We start from the raw sequence: 20,065 nt of genomic DNA, 5'->3' as shown, positions 1-20,065 counted from the left end.
GCGGGGTATTAAAACACTATGCCGGGCCATGAAATTAATGAGACACACAAGAAAAGCTAAATCTCTGACCTGCTGCACTTGACACTTCTACAGTGGCGAGAGGGAGAAGAAAAATAATAATTTACACGCGCTAACTAATTTCATTCTCTAAATAAGTAGCGTCTCGTCAATAAACATCATCATAACTGCATTTAAGTTATGGCCACGCTGACCGCTCGAATATTAATGTCCCTGCAGTCTGCGATAATGATATTTGCCTGAGACGTAGGTGTTGATTTGGATAAGAAAGCTGTAGACTTTTTTGGTGAAAATAGACCCAAAGTGGATTTATAATGTGGCCAAGTCTGATTTATTAGGTCTGATGTAATAGATTCTGTAGAGTTTATATTTGCAAAGCGTCATTAACAGTCATGGCCAGGTCCCAAAACTCAGAATATTATCCAGTGGTTTGTGGGTACTGCAAAATGAACTCCAGGCCAGCGTCCAATCACGTGCACAGTATGACTTTCTATTCCTAGAACTCAGCCTTGGTGCCTTGAAGGCTTGTCTGTTTGAAATTATGCTGAAGGTTTGCCTTCAGAGAGAGCAGAGGGAGCACATCTGAAATGTGACCTTTTACTTAAATCAAACTTGACCAGACGTACACTGAAGGTTACATCCCTGCTCTGCTCGTACACACAGACACACTTTATCTTGTATTACAAAGTATCCAATGCACTTTCTTTAAAAATGTGTCAATCTAGTAGCACAGGCTAATTGGTTTCAATCTAATTGACGATGGTATTCCTACAAGAAAATTGGATGTATTAGTTACATCAAATTCCAAAGCTCTACTGTGTCATTTACAAATTCAGTCATTTCTGGACTATAAGCCGCTACTTTGTTCACTTGCATTCGACCCTGCGGCTAATACAAAAGTGCGGCTTATCCATCAGATCACAAGGGGGCGCACTAAGAAGAAAGCGCAAGAGCGTCAGGCCGAGGAAAACAAACCAAGTGAGCCCAAATTCAGTAGGAGAGACAGGACGAGAGCGAGACAATTTGTTCATTCTGTAATTTTACTGATTTGACATGTCATCATCATTGCTCTCTCTCTCTCTCTCTTTTTTTTTTATATTTTTTTTATTTTGTATGTGGGTGAGTATGTGCGTGCGTGTGAGTGTGTATTCATTAGTTCACCTAAAACCTATTAAAAAATCCCATACCGTTCACCTAAACCGAACAGCCAGAGTCGTGAGGCCGTCAGGAGACCCGAGGAAGGACCAAAGAAAGGAAAGTGAAATCCAGCACCGACCAGACACCACCCACCACCCACCGGGCCACCAACCAGCGTCCTTCACCAACCACAGAAACATCTAACAAATCAGGACCCTGCACCCTTATTTTGGAAAAGAAAGTAGCGGGAACCCGGTGCGGTAAGATTAAAACACCGGTTTAAAGTCGGGTGCGGCTTATATGTGTAACAAACTCGAGTATTCCCCAAAAGTACCTAGCGCGCCTTTTAGTCCAGAAATTACTGAATTCAGGTGAGAGCTGGTTGGTCACAACATACAGTAGGTGTCGGTACATAAGATGGCAACACGTATTACAAACAAAAAAATCAGGGATTTTCAGGGCAGAGTGCTGAGCGAAAACTCGGCTTTAGGTCTTTGATGTTTCAGACACCCCAAGTGGCCAAACTGAAGATACTTCTGCTGACAAGATTTGAACACGAATGATGTAAGCAGATGGGATGCTTTCCCTTTGTGCACTACGATGAAAATGAAAAATTGATTAAATCTCTCACGGAATGATGTGTTTCTATGCCAGTGACCTATTGGGATCGTGCTTTTAGCTCCATTTCCCTAGCTGACTTTAATTACAATCGCAAGGAGTTTGGAAGTGATTTGTTGTTATTTCTGCGGTTTAGACAAATCAAGCGGGACTTGACCCAAATCAGATTTGGGCCTAACAGTGTCAACAAGGCGTTGATGTCTTCCGGAGCAATAAAACCAAAGACTCTTTTGCATTTGGATGTTCACCAATGCTCAGGCTACCATTTCGTCCCATTTCAAAATAATAATAAATAAATAAGAAAAAAATGGCAGACGCACTAATTTGATTTTGAAATAGTCAGGATAAAACGAGAAGGAAATCCAATGCAATGCAAGCAACAAACATACAAATCTACTTTTGCTCATTTGAATGCGACTTCAAATACTTCTGGATCCAAAACGAGTGGCACAGCTCCCAGTAGGGAGTGTTCAAGGAAATACACCTTGTAAAACAGGCCTTTGTTGTTAGGACCTCCTGCAGGGATAATGCTCTAAATGATGGTCCACCCTTCAGATTATCCCAAGAGATAAAGAAAAAAATATATCTACAATTTTAGGCTTTGAAAAACAGAAAAACACTCTCCGGTGGATCTCAAACTGTGCTTGTTACTGCAGCTTTTGTTTTAAGTGCCAGAGAGGAAAACAAATACACGCAAGTTTAAGCAAAAAAATGTGTCCGTGGCACTTTCTGCCAAGCACTGGCGGCGTTTGAGCTGATTATACCACAGAGATGCATGCATGTCAAGGTCATTGCAGGTTTACTTAGGTGTCATCAATCCCTGCTCCTCCAAACTACACATCCAGCTTTCCTTCTATTCAATCAAGCCTCCCCCGCGCGCCCTCTTTGCGCCGCATAGCAGATTGCCAATGTTCTGACAGTGAAAGCAACGTCTAGACTATTTGTATGAGTCTTTGTTTGCCTCCCCTTCTATTTCCCACCTCTCATGCCATGAATTAATCAAGGCTGTGTGAATGAGCACAAGTCCATTTGGTGCAAAGCATGTAGCGCGTTATTTCTGACACTGTACACAATTGACAGTTAGCTGTACAAATAGGAATTTGACTGCGCTTCCTTAGCTGCATTTTATTACTCGCCTACATGAAAAATGACCAATCATCGATCATCAATTAATCTCTCTGAATGTTCTGAAGTCACGCCAGTTGTAAAATTGCTCAACCTCCCATAACTGACGTGTTTTTCGTCACTTCAACTCGTTGCTAGTGAATCAACAGCGCCCCTGGTGGTTGAAGCAAGTAGTTCATTCCATTTGGCCTCACTTGGTTCAAGATTTTAGTCAAATCAACAGCCAATTCCTACACTCTAAAAACTGTTTGGTCAAAAATAACTCAACTATGGGTCAAAAACGGACCGATCCATTTTATGAGTCAATTTGACCCAACTTTGAGTCAAGAAACGGGTCTTTTAGTAAAAAAACAACTCATAAATATTGGTCAGATCCTTTACTTGGGTCAAAAAATTGGGTGATTTTGTATAAAACAGTGTCATCAGCATCCAGAGGAACCTGTTCACCATGCCATCGTACGCAACTCCTCTCTGGGGGGGCAGGAGGGCGTAGAGTACACTACACTACACTACACAGAAATGGCACTTTTTCAATGTGCAATAACCTACTCTCTGGTGCAATAACCTTTTTTATTTATTGATTTTTCTTAATTTTTTTATTTTTGTAAATTTTTAATTTTTGCTCTTCCTGTCTGCATGCCTATCCGCTCTTATCGCTGCTGGAAATGGAAATTTCCCAGAGGGAGTCATCTCAAAGGGATCAATAAAGTCAAGTCTAAGTCTAAGTCTAAGTTAACCCATGAAGTGGATCGGTGCGTTTTTGATATATAATTGAGTTACTTTTGACCCAACTGTTTTTAGAGTGTACCAACTGTTTTTAGAGTATACCAATCAATAATCAACCATCATTTCTCATAATTTTCTTCATAATTTTAGTCGAACTTTCCACATTTGCAGTGTTCGAGCTATGCTGCTGAAGAGATTCCGACTGCTCATTTGTCCTGGCCTGACAAGTATTCCGCCAACAAGTACTTCATACACTGGCACTGACGAATCCTGCTAATCTGATTGTGGGATGTTTGCACTCAACTCACCCTGAGATGGATTTTTCTTCTAATCTTTCATCTTGGAGGAATTGTCAATGTGACACTGACCCACAATAAATCTCCCACTATCACAGCATCTATGGTTCAATGTGAATGGGAAAATCCGGCCAAGCCAACCTTTAACTCTTTGACTGCCAGACGTTTTCAGAAACGGGTTGTCGCCAGTGCCAGCCGATTTAAGCATTTTGACTGATCTTTCAAGGTCCACAGAAAATGTTGTGTTTGGACTATGGAAACACACATACTACCAAATGAAAGATCAGACTCACATCTTTCATCAGAAAAAAAAAGTTTGTTTCTACCTTATTCCGTTCTTCAGTATTCAACAATAGAAAATGGTTACTTTCACCGAAATTCTCAGTTTTGAAACAAAAAGCGAAGAAAAAGAGCTTTTTGTGAAACGATGTTATTTCATGCACTCTAGTGAATTGTACACTTCTTTTTGTCCATGAATGATGCCACAAACACCTAAATAGTGCTTTACTTCTGTAAAACGCTTTCACCAACAATGAAAAAGTGTTTTTAGTTTGCAAAATATGTTTATTTCCATTCAACAGTGTAAGAATTTGACAAAACAATTTCACAAACTATTTACAAATGTGTGCAACTGTGGTACTACTTACAATTATGTGGATGTTTCAAATACATTTTTTCTTTTTATAACGCTCTCCTGCGTGCAAGGAGAGGGACCAGGATTCGCACAACAGATTAGTTTCACTTTCGCTTTGTCCGTTTCGCGTGCAGACGTTACACCTTCTTGACGGCCTTTTTTTCCGGGGAATAAATAGCAAGTAGCAGACTGTACACACTCCTCCGATGAATATGCATTGGACTCGGGGCACTCTTCGTCGTCCGATTGAACGTCCGCCTGAGCGTTGTGCTCCGTGTTTTCCGGTGTCAGCATCGCTCGCCCGTGAACCTTTATAACGTCGTCATAGCCGCCGCGTCAACGTTTCCAACTTCGGCGTCAACCTCGGAGTCACCATCATCATCATCGATGATGATCATCGTCGTCATCAATGTGCTCTTTATCGTTGGTCGATGTCTTTGAAAAAAACGGCTCGACCGTGAGCTGCTTGCAAGCGGGCGCCATTATGGCTTCTTCAGCCAATGTCCCCTCAACACTCTAGCCCCGCCTCACGTCTTCTACTGACGCCCACCCAATCTTGTCAAAAGAGTCATCGCTACCCTCTAGGGGCCAAAAATAGTCATTAGGCACAACAGACTTGCTGGAAACTTTCACCACAGATGCGGAAGGGTTCCCTCTACCCGTTTAAAAAAAAATAAAAATAAAAATTGGATGACATCTTTTAACGTCATTGGCGGCCCTCCGTAGGTTTTTACTTGACGTCTTTTAACGTCAGTGGCAGTGAAAGAGTTAAAAATAAAAAATAAAAAAATAAAAATAAAAAGTGATTTTATATTCTCTCATATAAAAAAAGAAGTCAGACTTTTTTTCTTTTTTCTTTTGCACTAGCACCCACGTCAGCATCCGTGTCACAACTTCGCAGAGGCAACCAGACAGACAGGCCGAGCAACGTCAGTTAGGTTTGACAAGACCAAAAGAAAAGTGTGTCAAGAGTGGCAGATGGAGCGTTGAGCATCTGCCACAATGCAGTAGCACTTGGCTGGAATCAAAAGGGAAAGATGAGGGCCTTCAGAAAGACAAGCAAAGCCATGTCTAAGACCCCGGCATGCAAGAGGTTATATCGCATCCCTCCCTTTGTTCTCCTACACCTGAAAGGAAGAGAAATGAGGCAAATCTTCAAATTGGGGAGGGAGAGAGAAGTAGCAGGGGAGAGAACGTGAATAAATGGCGGGGGAGAGAGAATGAGTCATGAGCAGGTTGCCTGTCTCCTCCTTCCACGGCGGGCTGTGTTGATCAAACACTTGTTAGGAGAATTTGCGTCAATGTTTCCGGACAGCGGAGGTAATGAGCGGAGGTAGTTGAAACTAAAAGGATGCCAGGCTGTGATGTGGATCGTTTCCGACAGTATTCCGTGTACTTGTGCAAAACTCCTTTGAGTATACCTTCATATGTGCAGGGTGATTCTACCCCAGATTCTGAATTTGCAGGATTTGTTTCAAAGGCGAGTCTTGCCTTTCAATATATCCACTTTACTGCCAGCTCAGTTAAAATTGATTTTTGACGTCTATTCCTGTCAATGGCACTGAATTAGTTCGGGGAAAAAAAAAACGTTGTTTTCACTGAACCCATAGTAATGTCGTTCTTGTATCATGATCAAAATATATGGCAAGAATATATAGGAAATTTCATCCATATTGCCCACACTTAACTCATCCAAACCCAAAAACGTATAAATGTTTTTTAATACTTTGTCCGGCACTCCCAAAAACGTATTTATACGTGTTTTATGTTTTTGTGTTTTTTTTATGCTAGAACATACAGAAGGCTTTGATACAGCTTCTGACATGAAGAGGTCACTTAAAACAATGGCAGTAATTACAAAAACGGCCAGCGGGTGGCAGCAGAGTTTAAGAGATCAGCGAGGGCCATGTTGCAACAAGCTTGTGTTTGTTTGTGAATAATGATGAAATTGAGCTATATTCTAATGCTAATTGCTGCAAAACAGAAACAGATAAAAAACATTATTTTTTTCTTGATGAAAGAAGAGACTCAAATCTTTATTTTGGTAGGTTCCATGTTTTATAGCAATAGAACACAATATTCTGTGGACCTTGCAAAATCAGTCAAAACCCAGTAAAAGAGCCGGGATTTGCTTTAGTGAAAATGTCTGGGAGTGAAAGAGTTAATTGACAGACAAAATGTCTAAATAAAGTCCTGCATTTGCCTGAGTGCTGGTCAGCAAAATTCCAAAGGTCAGCCTCATATGATTGCATTGACAGTCATTTGCATAGTTAGGAAAACAAAGGCCACCGTTTGACATGTTTTGACTGGATGTCAAAGTGTGTTTGTCAGATACACTGTATATCGATTTTTCTGCTATTGGTTGTCTGCCGCTCAACACTCAAAAGGACCCCGTCTTCTCCATCAAGGACAAGAAGGTAATCGTGAAGGAGGTTGATGAGATTCAGATGGTCTGTTGTAATGAATGAATCCATCCACCCATCCGGCCATTTACAATAGCACTTACCTTGTTCAGGGTCACCATACTGGTAGGAAGCTTTCCTAGCTATAACTTAGGACAAGAGGAAGACTACATCTTAGACTGGTGTACGGACACTAATCAATATCAAGGTCAGCATTGTGTATCGCTATAATATCAATGGCCCCGTGACCAGTTATGAAGAATGTTGTCAGACAAAAGTTTCTAGCGGTTGTAGCATTTCCAATGAATCTCTTGGGTGCTCTCCCAATGTATTTAAAGAAAATCTGCCTGAAGGTATTATCAAGATGGCTGCCAAGTGGCGAGACGTGCCACTGAAGTACTTTGGCATCTGCATGCTGAAAGGGAGGGCGGTATGTGCTACATATTAATAGTATGGAACAAAGTGAAAATACGTTTGATGAAAACTGACTTAATTAATCACAATACAAACACTGTCAAGTGGGTCCAACGTATTAACGTTGACTAAATTGTTTACCACATCGAGTGGAACAAATTTCAACGCCAAGACACAAAATACAAGCACATTGTCTTGACAAAGACGAAACGCAAGTGCACAAGGTAAGTGGCCATGTATGCCTATTATGCTCTTTCATGAACTAAGTTGTCAGTTATAATTAAGTATTCATATCAGGCCATGGCTGCTTAATGCTACATAATAATAGGATTCTCTACAAGTGCAAACAAAATAATAGTTCAGCCGTGTTTCTTAGGCTGGATTTACGCTACATTACACGGTTCAAGTGACATCATTCCGAATGTTCACACTGAATCAGATATCAACTCCAAATTAGGCCTCTTGCAAATGTGTAAATGAGATATGACTTGGATAAGCAAACACAGACAGAACAGACTTTTCCTCAATGCCTGATGTCATCGAAATATGACGATCAATATTGATCTACCAAAACACCGCAGATGTGCTAATTAAAAAAAAAAAAAAAAAACACTTGAGTAAATGAAAATAACAGTGAAAGCTAAGAGCAATAAATGTGGTTTTAACAAACCCAAATTTGTACTCAAGTCGAAATGTGCCGTCGTATCTCAGTGACAGTAACCTATGCTAATGCAGTGGAAAACTCATAATTACAGTCAATATTTGGATGAAAAACACTTGCAGGCCTTTCATTTAAAAAATAATAATAATAACATAATTATAGTCAATATTTGGATGAAAAACACTTGCAGGCCTTTCATTTAAAAAATAATAATAATAACATAATTATAGTTATTAATTGTGCTGGGAATTGATTTAGATTTCCAAAATCCAGAAAAAAAAAAAAAAAGATTTCTAAAATCGATTAGATTCAGAAGGGATTCGATTCACGATTCACATTGATTTTCGATTCAGTTAAGGATTTCATGCAGTACCAATTTTACATTTATATGAAAGAGATTCTCAGAAGTACCAATGTTGCAAATAGTAGAAACTTCTTCCTCTTACTCGGTGCATTAGTATGAAAAAATATATCTGAATATTTACATTCAAAATTGCATCCAATGCAGTTACATTAATCATGTATGTTTCATTGAACATGACCTGATCAAAACAATTAATAATAATTGAAATCGATTACAACCACAGCACAATATAAATAAAGTGGCAAAAACTCTGGGCTCCTCTTGGGGTACTCTGAATAACACAAGGCACATTTGCATTTCGTAGCCATATTAAAAAGCATCGATTCATGGTTTTATGAATCGATAATGGGCTATGAAAAAGACTTTTTAAACCCAGGCCTAGTAAACATCATGTAGGTACCATTATTAAAAAGAGGTGCCTCTGTAATTGTTTACATCCATTTCTGTCCACATGTGAAAATGTAAACGGTATTATCGGACATATGTCGCTTAAAAATAAATCAACAGTGAAATAATCGGATACAGGCACTAAATCGGAATGGGTAGTTAGAGCTGTGATGTAAAGTCAGCCTTTAGTGCATGAAACAAGCCTAAAAAAAAAGAAAATAAAATGGACTGCTCAGCATAATTACTTGGCTTCTAACACCAAACCCCCTTAAGCGCAATAAGACCCCATTAGCTGACACCGTATTAAGCAAATTGATTTCAAGGTCATCGTCATGATCAAAATACCTTACAGAGACTCTAACGTGAGCGCAAACACACTGACGGCTCCCATGTGTTCCGATTCGAGACTGACAAGCTCCTTGATGGCGCGCGGGTCAACACGTCCTCTGCGTTGGTTAGCACATGACACGGGGCTAATTAACTCCGGAGCCAAAAATAAAGGCTCTGCGAGGGGCAATAAACATTCTCCATTAAAAATCATTTAATTAGAATGCAGGCTACGAGGCCTTCAAGGAGAATGGAACAAAACACAAAGGCCGGTATAATTGTCCAGAGAGCTGTGAGGAAAGCAAACATAATAAGACGCAATCAGCCAAGCGCTCCGCAGGAGGTCACGCTCAATGGCACATTTCTCCACAGTATTTTTCCCAACTGTGTTTTCTGCAACTATCGAAAAGGTCACAAACACATTGAGACACGGGTGCACCTAAAGTGCACGTCAGCAATTAAACACTAATCTAAGGGTTGACACTTGGTAAGGGGGTAGAGATGGTTATACTTGAGCTTTGACGGTAAAATGTTCACGATGCTTTGTCTTTTTAGGAGCCCAGTTAACAACAAAATAATAATTTAAATGCATTCAAAGCGCCTTGAGCTTTCCACCATTTTTCTGGGTTGATTTTCTGAACGAAGAGCACCTACACATAAGGGGATAAAGGCCACCCATCAACTTTATGCATTCATAGCTAGTATCACGCTCATGTTTGAGGAGTACCAACTGATTTATCACTCTATTTTGTACGTACGTCGCAGCTAAAGCCCATATCCCACTGAGGCATGAACGTTTGCAACACTAGTGAAAGTTGATTTCACCTCAGGGTTTGTTCAAGGTCGCAATGTTTCCTAAATGTTCTCTAAACAGTCTTACTTAAAAACTTTAAAAAAAAAAATAAAAAAAATAAATAAACAGTCTTACTGGTTCTCTAAACCGTCTTTCTTGTCGTAAGGAAATTTTGAACATTCAATTTCTCAAAAGTCTTAATGGTGTTTTTGAAAGTTGCGACAAGGAAGACCATTATGACCACTTAAGACTGTTTAGAGAATGTTTAGGAAATGCTGCAACTTTCTTGTTGCAAGGAATTTTCCTTGAGACAAGAAAAACGATTAGGACTGTTTAGAGACCTATTAAGAATGTTTAGAGAACCGTTAAGACTGTTTAGAGAATGTTTAGGAAATGCTGCGACTTTCTTGTTGCAAGGAATTTTCCTTGAGACAAGAAAAAACATTAAGACTGTTCAGAGACCCATTAAGACTGTTTAGAGAATGTTTAGGAAATGCTGCGACTTTCTTGTTGCAAGGAATTTTCCTTGAGACAAGAAAAAACATTAAGACTGTTCAGAGACCCATTAAGACTGTTTAGAGAATGTTTAGGAAATGCTGCAACTTTCTTGTTGCAAGGAATTTTCCTTGAGACAAGAAAAACCATTAAGGCTGTTCAGAGACCCAGTAAGAATGTTTAGAGAACCATTAAGACGGTTTAGAGAATGTTTAGGAAATGCTGCGACTTTCTTGTTGCAAGGAATTTTCCTCGAGACAAGAAAAAACATTAAGACTGTTCAGTGACCCATTAAGACTGTTTAGAGAATGTTTAGGAAATGCTGCAACTTTCTTGTTGCAAGGAATTTTCCTTGAGACAAGAAAAACCATTAAGGCTGTTCAGAGACCCAGTAAGAATGTTTAGAGAACCATTAAGACGGTTTAGAGAATGTTTAGGAAATGCTGCGACTTTCTTGTTGCAAGGAATTTTCCTTGAGACAAGAAAAAACATTAAGACTGTTCAGAGACCCATTAAGACTGTTTAGAGAATGTTTAGGAAATGCTGCAACTTTCTTGTTGCAAGGAATTTTCCTTGAGACAAGAAAAACCATTAAGACTGTTCAGAGACCCATTAAGACTGTTTAGAGAATGTTTAGGAAATGCTGCAACTTTCTTGTTGCAAGGAATTTTCCTTGAGACAAGAAAAACCATTAAGACTGTTCAGAGACCCATTAAGAATGTTTAGAGAACTGTTAAGACGGTTTAGAGAATGTTTAGGAAATGCTACGACTTTCTTGTTGCAAGGAATTTTCCTTGAGACAAGAAAAAACATTAAGACTGTTCAGAGACCCATTAAGACTGTTTAGAGAATGTTTAGGAAATGCTGCAACTTTCTTGTTGCAAGGAATTTTCCTTGAGACAAGAAAAACCATTAAGACTGTTCAGAGACCCATTAAGAATGTTTAGAGAACTGTTAAGACGGTTTAGAGAATGTTTAGGAAATGCTACGAGTTTCTTGTTGCAAGGAATTTTCCTTGAGACAAGAAAAACCATTAGGACTGTTTAGAGACCTATTAAGAATGTTTAGAGAACCGTTAAGACTGTTTCGAGAATGTTTAGAAAAATGCTGCGACTTTATTGTTTCAAGGAATTTTCCTTGAGACAAGAAAAACCATTAAGGCTGTTCAGAGACCCAGTAAGAATGTTTAGAGAACCATTAAGACGGTTTAGAGAATGTTTAGGAAATGCTGCGACTTTCTTGTTGCAAGGAATTTTCCTCGAGACAAGAAAAAACATTAAGACTGTTCAGTGACCCATTAAGACTGTTTAGAGAATGTTTAGGAAATGCTGCGACTTTCTTGTTGCAAGGAATTTTCCTTGATACAAGAAAAATCATTAAGACTGTTCAGAGACCCATTAAGAATGTTTAGAGAACTGTTAAGACTGTTTAGAGAATGTTTAGGAAATGCTACGACTTTCTTGTTGCAAGGAATTTTCCTTGAGACAAGAAAAAACATTAGGACTGTTTAGAGACCTATTAAGAATGTTTAGAGAACCGTTAAGACTGTTTAGAAAATGAAATCTGGTCGCGACACGTTTTATTTATTTTTAAAATATATTTTTTATGAATTATCTTGAAAACTTCTTGGGTGGTGGCCAGTTTACTTGGGTGGCCCACCCAAGTATTAATATGGTGTGGGAAACACTGCCAATATTCGCTAACGTGGCAAATGTTCACGGGCTTAATTTACATCATTATGGACGTAATTATCTCACTGTTGGATGCTGTGTCATTGTGAGAAATCACACACAGTTGTGACAATATCCAGGACAAGGCCGGGTCTTCTGCTTGGTACAGCAGGTGAAAACTTGTTTTTAATTGTGACTTTTAGACTTTTTTTCATATTTCAATCACATTATCTGGGTCATTTGTGGGTAGTTAACTTCTCTCTAAGTTTTCTTTTTTTCTCTCGATTGAGTTGAGAAAAGAAATAGGTCACATTAATTGCGGGGTAAAAAGTTTTGAAATAATTGATGGTGGTCCCCTTTTTTGAGATCACAAAAAGCTGACATTTGAACAAAAGTGTGTGGACTTTTTATTATATCCACTGTAACACTAGGCAGGTGTTTGCACTGACACCCCCAAAATGCTGTTATTTCTACCACCTCAGTCGAAGTCACTGGCACACTGAATAACAGCTTTGTTCCTCACACTGTCTGCAACACAAGGTGACGACCTCCCCCCTGGAATATAAACTGCATTGGTTTCTTCTTCTCTTTTTTTTTTCTTCTGTGAATCCATGGGGGATGAATCACTGGGAAAAATGGCTAAGACTTTCCGCGGCCGGTGTTAGTGATTCAATTTCTATGGCCACAAATACTTTAAAGTATAATAAGCCTATGCTTCAAGTCCCCGTAGCCTTTCAAGGCTTGAAATGGCCCTGTCGTAACCTACAAATCACAGCTCGCCGCAAAGCTGCCCTCTCCACGGCGATATGTCAGCGACTGCGAGGGAGGAAAACAACACTGGGGGTGGCAGACATGAGTAGCAAGCCCCTGAAATTTGTATTATTTTTTTTTTCTCCAGGATTTAGCCCGTGGTGAGAGAATATCACTCAGGTTGCACATGTGGGTAGATCCTCCCGGGAAATGGTGAATATGTAAGGGCTTTGCGAAGGCTTTCCTGATTGATAAGAGATTTGTTCATGACCATAGAAAAATGAAAATACAGCAGGTGGATGTCACTGATCGTTTTGACGTCGGGTTTTTTCCGTATCAAGGTAATTGCATGTGCTTGCAGGTTGCCGTTGGGGTGATACTTTGATTTAACACACAGGTCAAAGTTTTAGGAGCTTTGCTTTGTTTGCTTGCTTGCTTTAACCCTCCGGCGCCAGAATACAGATAATCGTTCATAAAACGGAAAAAATCCTCATAGTGCTGATTCCTGTTCCTACTCAGTGGCCTAGTGGTAGAGTGTCCGCCCTGAGACTGGGAGGTCGTGGGTTCAATCCCCGGCCGGGTCATACCAAAGACTATAAAAATGGGAACCATTGCCGCTCTGCTTGACACTCAGCATTAAGGGTTGGAATTGGGAGGTTAGATCACCATATGATTCCCGAGCGCGGCTGCTGCTGCTGCTGCTCACCGCTCCCTCAGGGGATGGGTCAAATGCGGAGAACGAATTTCGCCCCACTTAGGTAGGTGTGACAATCAGTGAATCTTATCTTATCTTATCTTATCTACTCTCAATAGACTACAACATAAAAGCGGGAAAAAAGTCTTTACTGTGGGCAATTTCCCCAACGAGCAGTCCATTTTCAACCCCTTTGATAAATATTAATCGCTGCACGTCGTCGGCCCCAACGTGTGGACACTCCCTTTTCCCGGCGATGAACAACAAACGTTGACCAATATCCAGCGCTCCCTGCAACTCTCGTGGTCGAATATGATTCGGCATATGCCCGAACGGTGATAAAAATGTTCCCGGGCCTGATTTTGTTCCCAGTCCGTCCCTGATTGTTTGTCCTCTATTCCTATTCCTACTGGCTCCTTTTAACTGCTCTCAGAATGGAATACCATCAAATAGAATATAATACAATAAAATGCTAGGGAATATAATAGAATACAATAAAATAAAATATATCTTTACTGTTTTGCCCTCTGCTCTACTAATGGAATCCGGTGGTGGGCGGGGCTGTTAAAGGGCCATTTTTAATGGCCAGTGAATACCTCCTAGCAACAAGTGACACACCAATCTTGCGACAGAAACGTGACCAAGAACAAAAGCCTGTTTTACGCAGATGTAAAACCAAAAAAAAAAATCATCATACAACATAATCTGGATTTTGAGACTGCACTGGAATTATCACCTCACACACACACAATACATAAAAGCGCAGAGCAGTACCATTTTATAGACAAACCACAAATTTGAGTGTCCATTCCACCACTTTGCCGCCATAAAAAGGTGAATAACGACAAGTAAAATGGCTGTTGTGCAACGTGAAGGATGCTGACACTCACACTTGTCTGTGAGCGAATTCATGTGGAAAAGGAGTCCGACTTTTACCAAGAGAGGAACTCAATTTGAGACAATTGTAAAAACAGAGCTTACAAAAAGCTTGACGTGCTCAACCATGGGTCTGCAAACAATGGGCACCTCAATGGAAAAAGGGTACACAAAAAAAGTCTGTACACACACAAAAAACAACCTGATCAAGCTTCCGTGGAAAAGTAATTCTACGACGTGAGATTACTGCATGTGACCCAAATATGTAAATACTGCAATCATGTGCGCCATACACCAACAACTCTGTACCCTTTCATGTTAATGCAACCTCTCTAAGGTGTTGGCGCAGACATTTGCATTTTCTTCAGCATGTGGCCCCTGGCTTCAAAAGGTACAGTTTGACCTATTTTGTGTTTTTTATTTTTTTTTACATCGAGATGCTATTAAAACACAGACACAAAAAAACAAATATATTCAAATACATTTTTTAAAAATCTAATTACTCCTTTTCATATGACATCACAGCTTGTATTTCCATGTTTGCTGTAGTTATAGTAGTATCCTGAATAAGAACTACATCGACCTGGATTTAAAGACAAAATGAAGCCTTGCACACATGAACACAAATACTTCAGTAAAAGGGTTTTAGCTTCTACTTTGGACGTTCACAACTACGGCATTGCAAATCCTATTTTAAACTCAAATGTTAATCATGTAAATAACGCCGCTGTCTTTCAAGACACGTAAGTTCTTTATATGCAGTCAACTTATGCAAGCTTTATTTTGTATTGTACTGAAATTATTATTTACAGGAACGCTATCATATTTTCAAATATGACTCAGATTTTGTCATTTCTCTAATATTGTGAGCATGGCGTCTGATTGGCTGAATTGGACAACTTATTAGATAATATAAAATCATATACTATAATATTTACTTATTATATTTAGCTGTTGTTTAGTAGGATTCTGCTTTACATCATTTCATTTCACCATTGTTCCTTTTCCAAAAATGTCGATTTTTAAATTTGTGATTGCATTTCAAGCTTCATGAATAAATACAGTTGTTAGGTTTAACATTTTTTTTTTTTTTTTTTTTGCACGTACATCAAGCTGCATATTGTTTTTCTCTTCAAACACGTCACTACATAAGTCTATTATTTCCCCTTTGAGATTCACAGGTGAACTCGTGCTGTCGAAACGAGGCTAGTGCTAGCGGCTAAAAAAAAAAAGCTAACGTCAGCTAAGTAGCACGTCAAACGACGACGTCACTCACCAAGGTGTTCTTCATGGCGGCCTTGACGGTGAACGCTTGAACGTGTGGCGTTGTTTTACTCCTCAACATGTCTACAAGTCGTCTTTTCTTTTTCTTCTTTTTTCTGCTTATAATTGGCCAACGTCGCCAAATAGCGCATTTGCTTGGTTGCTAAACAACTTTTTACAGACGCCACCGATGGTTGCTGCGCGCCAGTGCGCATGCGTGCGTCAGCAGACCTGTTACCATAGTAACCGTCCAGCCGCGCTGATACACAGAGCAACAACAACACAAATGTTGCAGTTCATCAGCAGAAGCAGAAGTCCTCCGCGTTAATACGTGTTTAATGGTTGCACTTAATTATTCAACAGTGGCGCCCCCCCCCCCCCCACAACACATTAATACAGAGAGCCTTTTTTTTTTGCGATCATTAGGATGATTTATTGTATCTCTGCCTAATCATTTTAATCATGGCGAGGTCAGCGTGGTGAAGCAGTTGTAGTGTGTTTGCATGCAAGCATTTACACAAGGCGGGTCAAATGATTTGTTGGATCACTCCACATGCTAAATGAATGCAATGGCTCATATTAAAAATCAGCATTTTTCCAACAGCAAGAGAGTTGAGCACTTAACTGAAGGTGACCGATCATAGGAATCATCATCATTATTAAACGTTGCAACACATTTTGCACCTGGCCCCAGATACAAACTAAAAACTAAAACTATTTTTTTTAAAACACACAAAAAAACTGTAAAACTATAATATAGGTTCAGTGCTAAAACAAGAAAGTGCCATCTGTATCTGTACTTATCATTGAAAGTTGATTTGATGAAGCCAAATATCGTTATTCTTGTAATCTAGTTTATTTTCATGCCACAATGCTTAATCCTTAAAAGACTGAAAGTGAAAATGTTTAAGTGTACAAATCTAAATGAAGTAAGTCATTAATATTAATTCACCGTCGGTTTGCACTTATTTTAATTTTAATGTATGGTAAATCTGATATTGTTTATTGTAATACACATTAAAGAGGAAGTCAACCGCCCAAAAAATTCTTGACAATAATATGTTATATGTGACCTCACTAGTCTAAACATGACATTCTGATTAATATTGTGTTAAGTGGAATATGAGTTAAGCAGCAAAATCCATCAGTTTTTTTTTTATTATTGTCAGAAGGCGGCCATTTTGCCACTTGCCGTCGAGTGAAAACGACATCACAGTCGCTCAGGCCTCAGGTAACAACCAATAACGGCTTAGTTTAAGAAAACAGGTGAGCTGTGATTGGTCGTTGCCTGAGCCCTGAGCAACAGTGATGTCATCTTCAGTCGACAGCAAGTGGCAAAATGGCCGCCCCCTGAGATGGACAAAAATGACTGGATTTTGCTCCATAACTCATATTCTACAAATGTAATATTAATCAGAATGTCATGTTTAAACTAGTGAGGTCACATAACTCTTTGACTGCCAGACGTTTTCAGAAAAGGGATGCCGTGGGTGCCAGCCGATTTAAGCATTTTGACTGATCTTTCAAGGTCCACAGAAAATTATGTGTTTGGACTATGGAAACACACATACTACCAAATGAAAGATTAGACTCTCATCTTTCATCAGAAAAAAAAGTTTGTTTCTACCTTATTCCGTTTTTCAGTAATCAACAATAGAAAATGGTTAGTTTCACCTCTGTTTTGAAACAAACGTCTTTTAACGTCTTTGGCACTCCTCCATAGGATTTTACTAAATGTTATTTAACGTTTTTGGCAGTCAAAGAGATATAAAACATTATTGTGAAGAAATGTTTAAGGTTGACTTCCACTTTAAAGTTGCTTGTTTGTTTAAAAAAACATGGGTTAGGGACCTTGACAAAATAATCACACATTAAATCGCAATCGCAATATTGAAGAAGGAAAAAAATCACAATTGCATGTTTTTACTAAACATAGAACTCTGTTCTATGCTGTGATTGGTCACTCTGTGTTTCACGGGTGCGGCTTAGCGAAACTTGATTTGTCTCGTTAGAAAACAGCAAAAGCACTGCATCATTCCAATTTAGGGATGTGGCACTCTTAATTCTCCAATATATATTTTTTTGCCTCAGGAGAACTTCTTGTGAGCTGGTGCAAGTGTTATTAATCGCCAGCGCACAGGCAATTTCTCTAAAAGCCCCTATTTGTTTTTTATGGCTCCTTGGAGAGTGGTGGGTATAACAGCAACGGGCGGGAGACTGTAAACAAGGCATGCGAGGAAGAAAAGTGATGTCCCTGTCAGCAATCCCGTCTCTCTCTCTCTCTCTCTCTCTCTGTGCTTTTCCCTCGTAGGATTACCGAGAGGAAGAAGGGAGTTTTCAGAGAGGCAAACTGGAGCGTCAGCAGCCTGACTTCAGCCGGACGGAGGAAATTATTGTTCAAACGGCAGCGCGCTATCTCGCTCCTGTCAATGCAGGAGGCCTTGCAGCAACGGTGAATGAAATTCAAAGTCGCGAGAGTTTTTGCATGTCTCTCATGATGTGCGAATGTGCGTGCGTGCAGATGCATACTCCTGTCAGGTTCCTCATCTAAATTCACACCGCTTCAACATACATTAACTCTTTGACTGCCAAAAACGTTAAATGACGTTTAATGAAAACCTTCGGAGGGTCGCCAAGGACGTTAAAAGACGTTCTCCAATTTTTTTATTTTTTTTTGGGGGGAAACGGGTGGAGGAAAGCCTTGGCCAGCTGTGGTGAAAGTTTCAAGCAGCTCTAGTTAGCCTAATGACTATTTTTGGCCCCTAGATGGCAGCAATGACTCTCTTTTGACAAGATTGGGTAGACGTCAGTAGAAGACGTGAGGCGGAGCTAGAGGGGACAATGGCTGGGGAAGGGAAGAGAACATGGCGACCGGTTGCAAGCGGCTCACGACCAACGCTAAAGAGCACATAGATGACGACGATGATCATCATCGATGATGATGATGGTGACTCCGAGGTTGACGCCGAAGTTGGAAGCGCTGACGCGACGGCTATGACGACGTTGTAAAGGTTCACGGGCTAGCGACGCTAACACCGGAAAACGCGCAGCACGACCGAGCACGCTCAGGCGGACGTTCAATCGAATGACGAAGAGTGCCCCGAGTCCAATGCATATTCATCGGAGGAGTGGGTACAGTCTGCTACTTGCTATTCCCCGGAAAAAAAGGCCGTCAAGAAAGTGTAACGTCTGCACGCGAAACGGTCAATCGAAGTGAAACGTATCTGTTGTGCAAATCCTGCTCCGTCTCCTTGCACGCAGGGCAGTGTTACAAAAAGAAAAACTGTATTTGAAACATCCACATAATTGTAAATAGTACCACAGTTGCACACATTTGTAAATAGTTTGCGAAATTGTTTTGTCAAATTGTTACACTGTTGAATGGAAATAAACGTATTTTGCAATCTAAAAAAACTTTTTCATTGTTGGTGGTGGTGTATTACAGAAGTAAAGCACTATTTAGGTGTTTGTGGCATCATTCATGGACAAAAAGAAGTGTAGAATTCACTAGAGTGCATGAAATAACATCGTTTCACAAAAAGCTCTTTTTCTCCGCTTTTTGTTTCAAAACAGAGCATTTCGGTGAAACTAACCATTTTCTATTGGTGATTACTGAAGAACGGAATAAGGTAGAAACAAACTTTTTTTTTCTGATGAAAGATGAAAGAATCTTTCATTTGGTAGTATGTGTGTTTCCATAGTCCAAACACAACATTTTCTGTGGACCTTGAAAGATCAGTCAAAATGCTTAAATCGGCTGGCACTGGCGACATCCCGTTTCTGAAAACGTCTGGCAGTGAAAGAGTTAATATAGGAGTGTCATCATACTGATTCAGATTTGCCATGTTTAAGTTTACATTGCGAAAGTGTCAAATGGATCAGATCCAGAAACAATTTGGTTTGACAGTACATTCTGCCTGTTAATTTTATGCAAATAAGTCAAAATATGATGGAGACGTTGATTTTTTTTTTCCAATAACATTGGTGTCAAAAGTATCATCTGGATCAGATCGGGATTAAATTTGGTTTAAAACTAGTCTCTAAGACTGCATATACATTCCAAATTTCAGGCAAATCAGATACATTTTGGCGTAATTGTCTTCATCAAGTGGATTTGCGATGATGCCAAAAAGTGCATTCAGGATCAGATTTGGATGACACTTGGTTTGCGGTTACATTCTAAACGTGGCTGCACATTGGGAATGTCCTGCAAATAAGATAAAAACATTGCCGAGTATCTAAACATGGCAAATGTGATTTTTCCTTGCATTAAATTGACAATGTTGCCAAAAATATGATCATGTAGATCAAATCTGGATAGAATCTGGTTTCATTTCACATTCTGAGACATCATATGTATTGCAAATTTTGGGCAAATCAGAACTATTTTGACAGACACCAAATTGTCTAAAGTC

General features: G+C 39.6%; 1 protein-coding gene across 1 annotated transcript in view; it reads right to left on the bottom strand.

The window, feature by feature from the left end:
* The window catches only part of pacrg (PARK2 co-regulated), a 164,893-nt gene extending 149,056 nt beyond the window's left edge, over positions 1-15,837 (bottom strand). Inside the window, exon 1 of the mRNA XM_077580322.1 lies at positions 15,664-15,837. Coding sequence (XP_077436448.1) covers positions 15,664-15,732 — 69 coding nt within the window. The 5' untranslated portion in view covers positions 15,733-15,837. The remainder of the gene's footprint in view (positions 1-15,663) is intronic.
* Between the last annotated feature and the right edge of the window lie 4,228 nt (positions 15,838-20,065).

This window comes from Vanacampus margaritifer, chromosome 1 (assembly GCF_051991255.1).
Source record: "Vanacampus margaritifer isolate UIUO_Vmar chromosome 1, RoL_Vmar_1.0, whole genome shotgun sequence".
In the NCBI taxonomy this organism is placed as follows: Eukaryota; Metazoa; Chordata; class Actinopteri; order Syngnathiformes; family Syngnathidae; genus Vanacampus; species Vanacampus margaritifer.
Note: the sequence above shows the minus strand (reverse complement) of the source record. Positions and strands in the feature narration are given on the sequence as shown.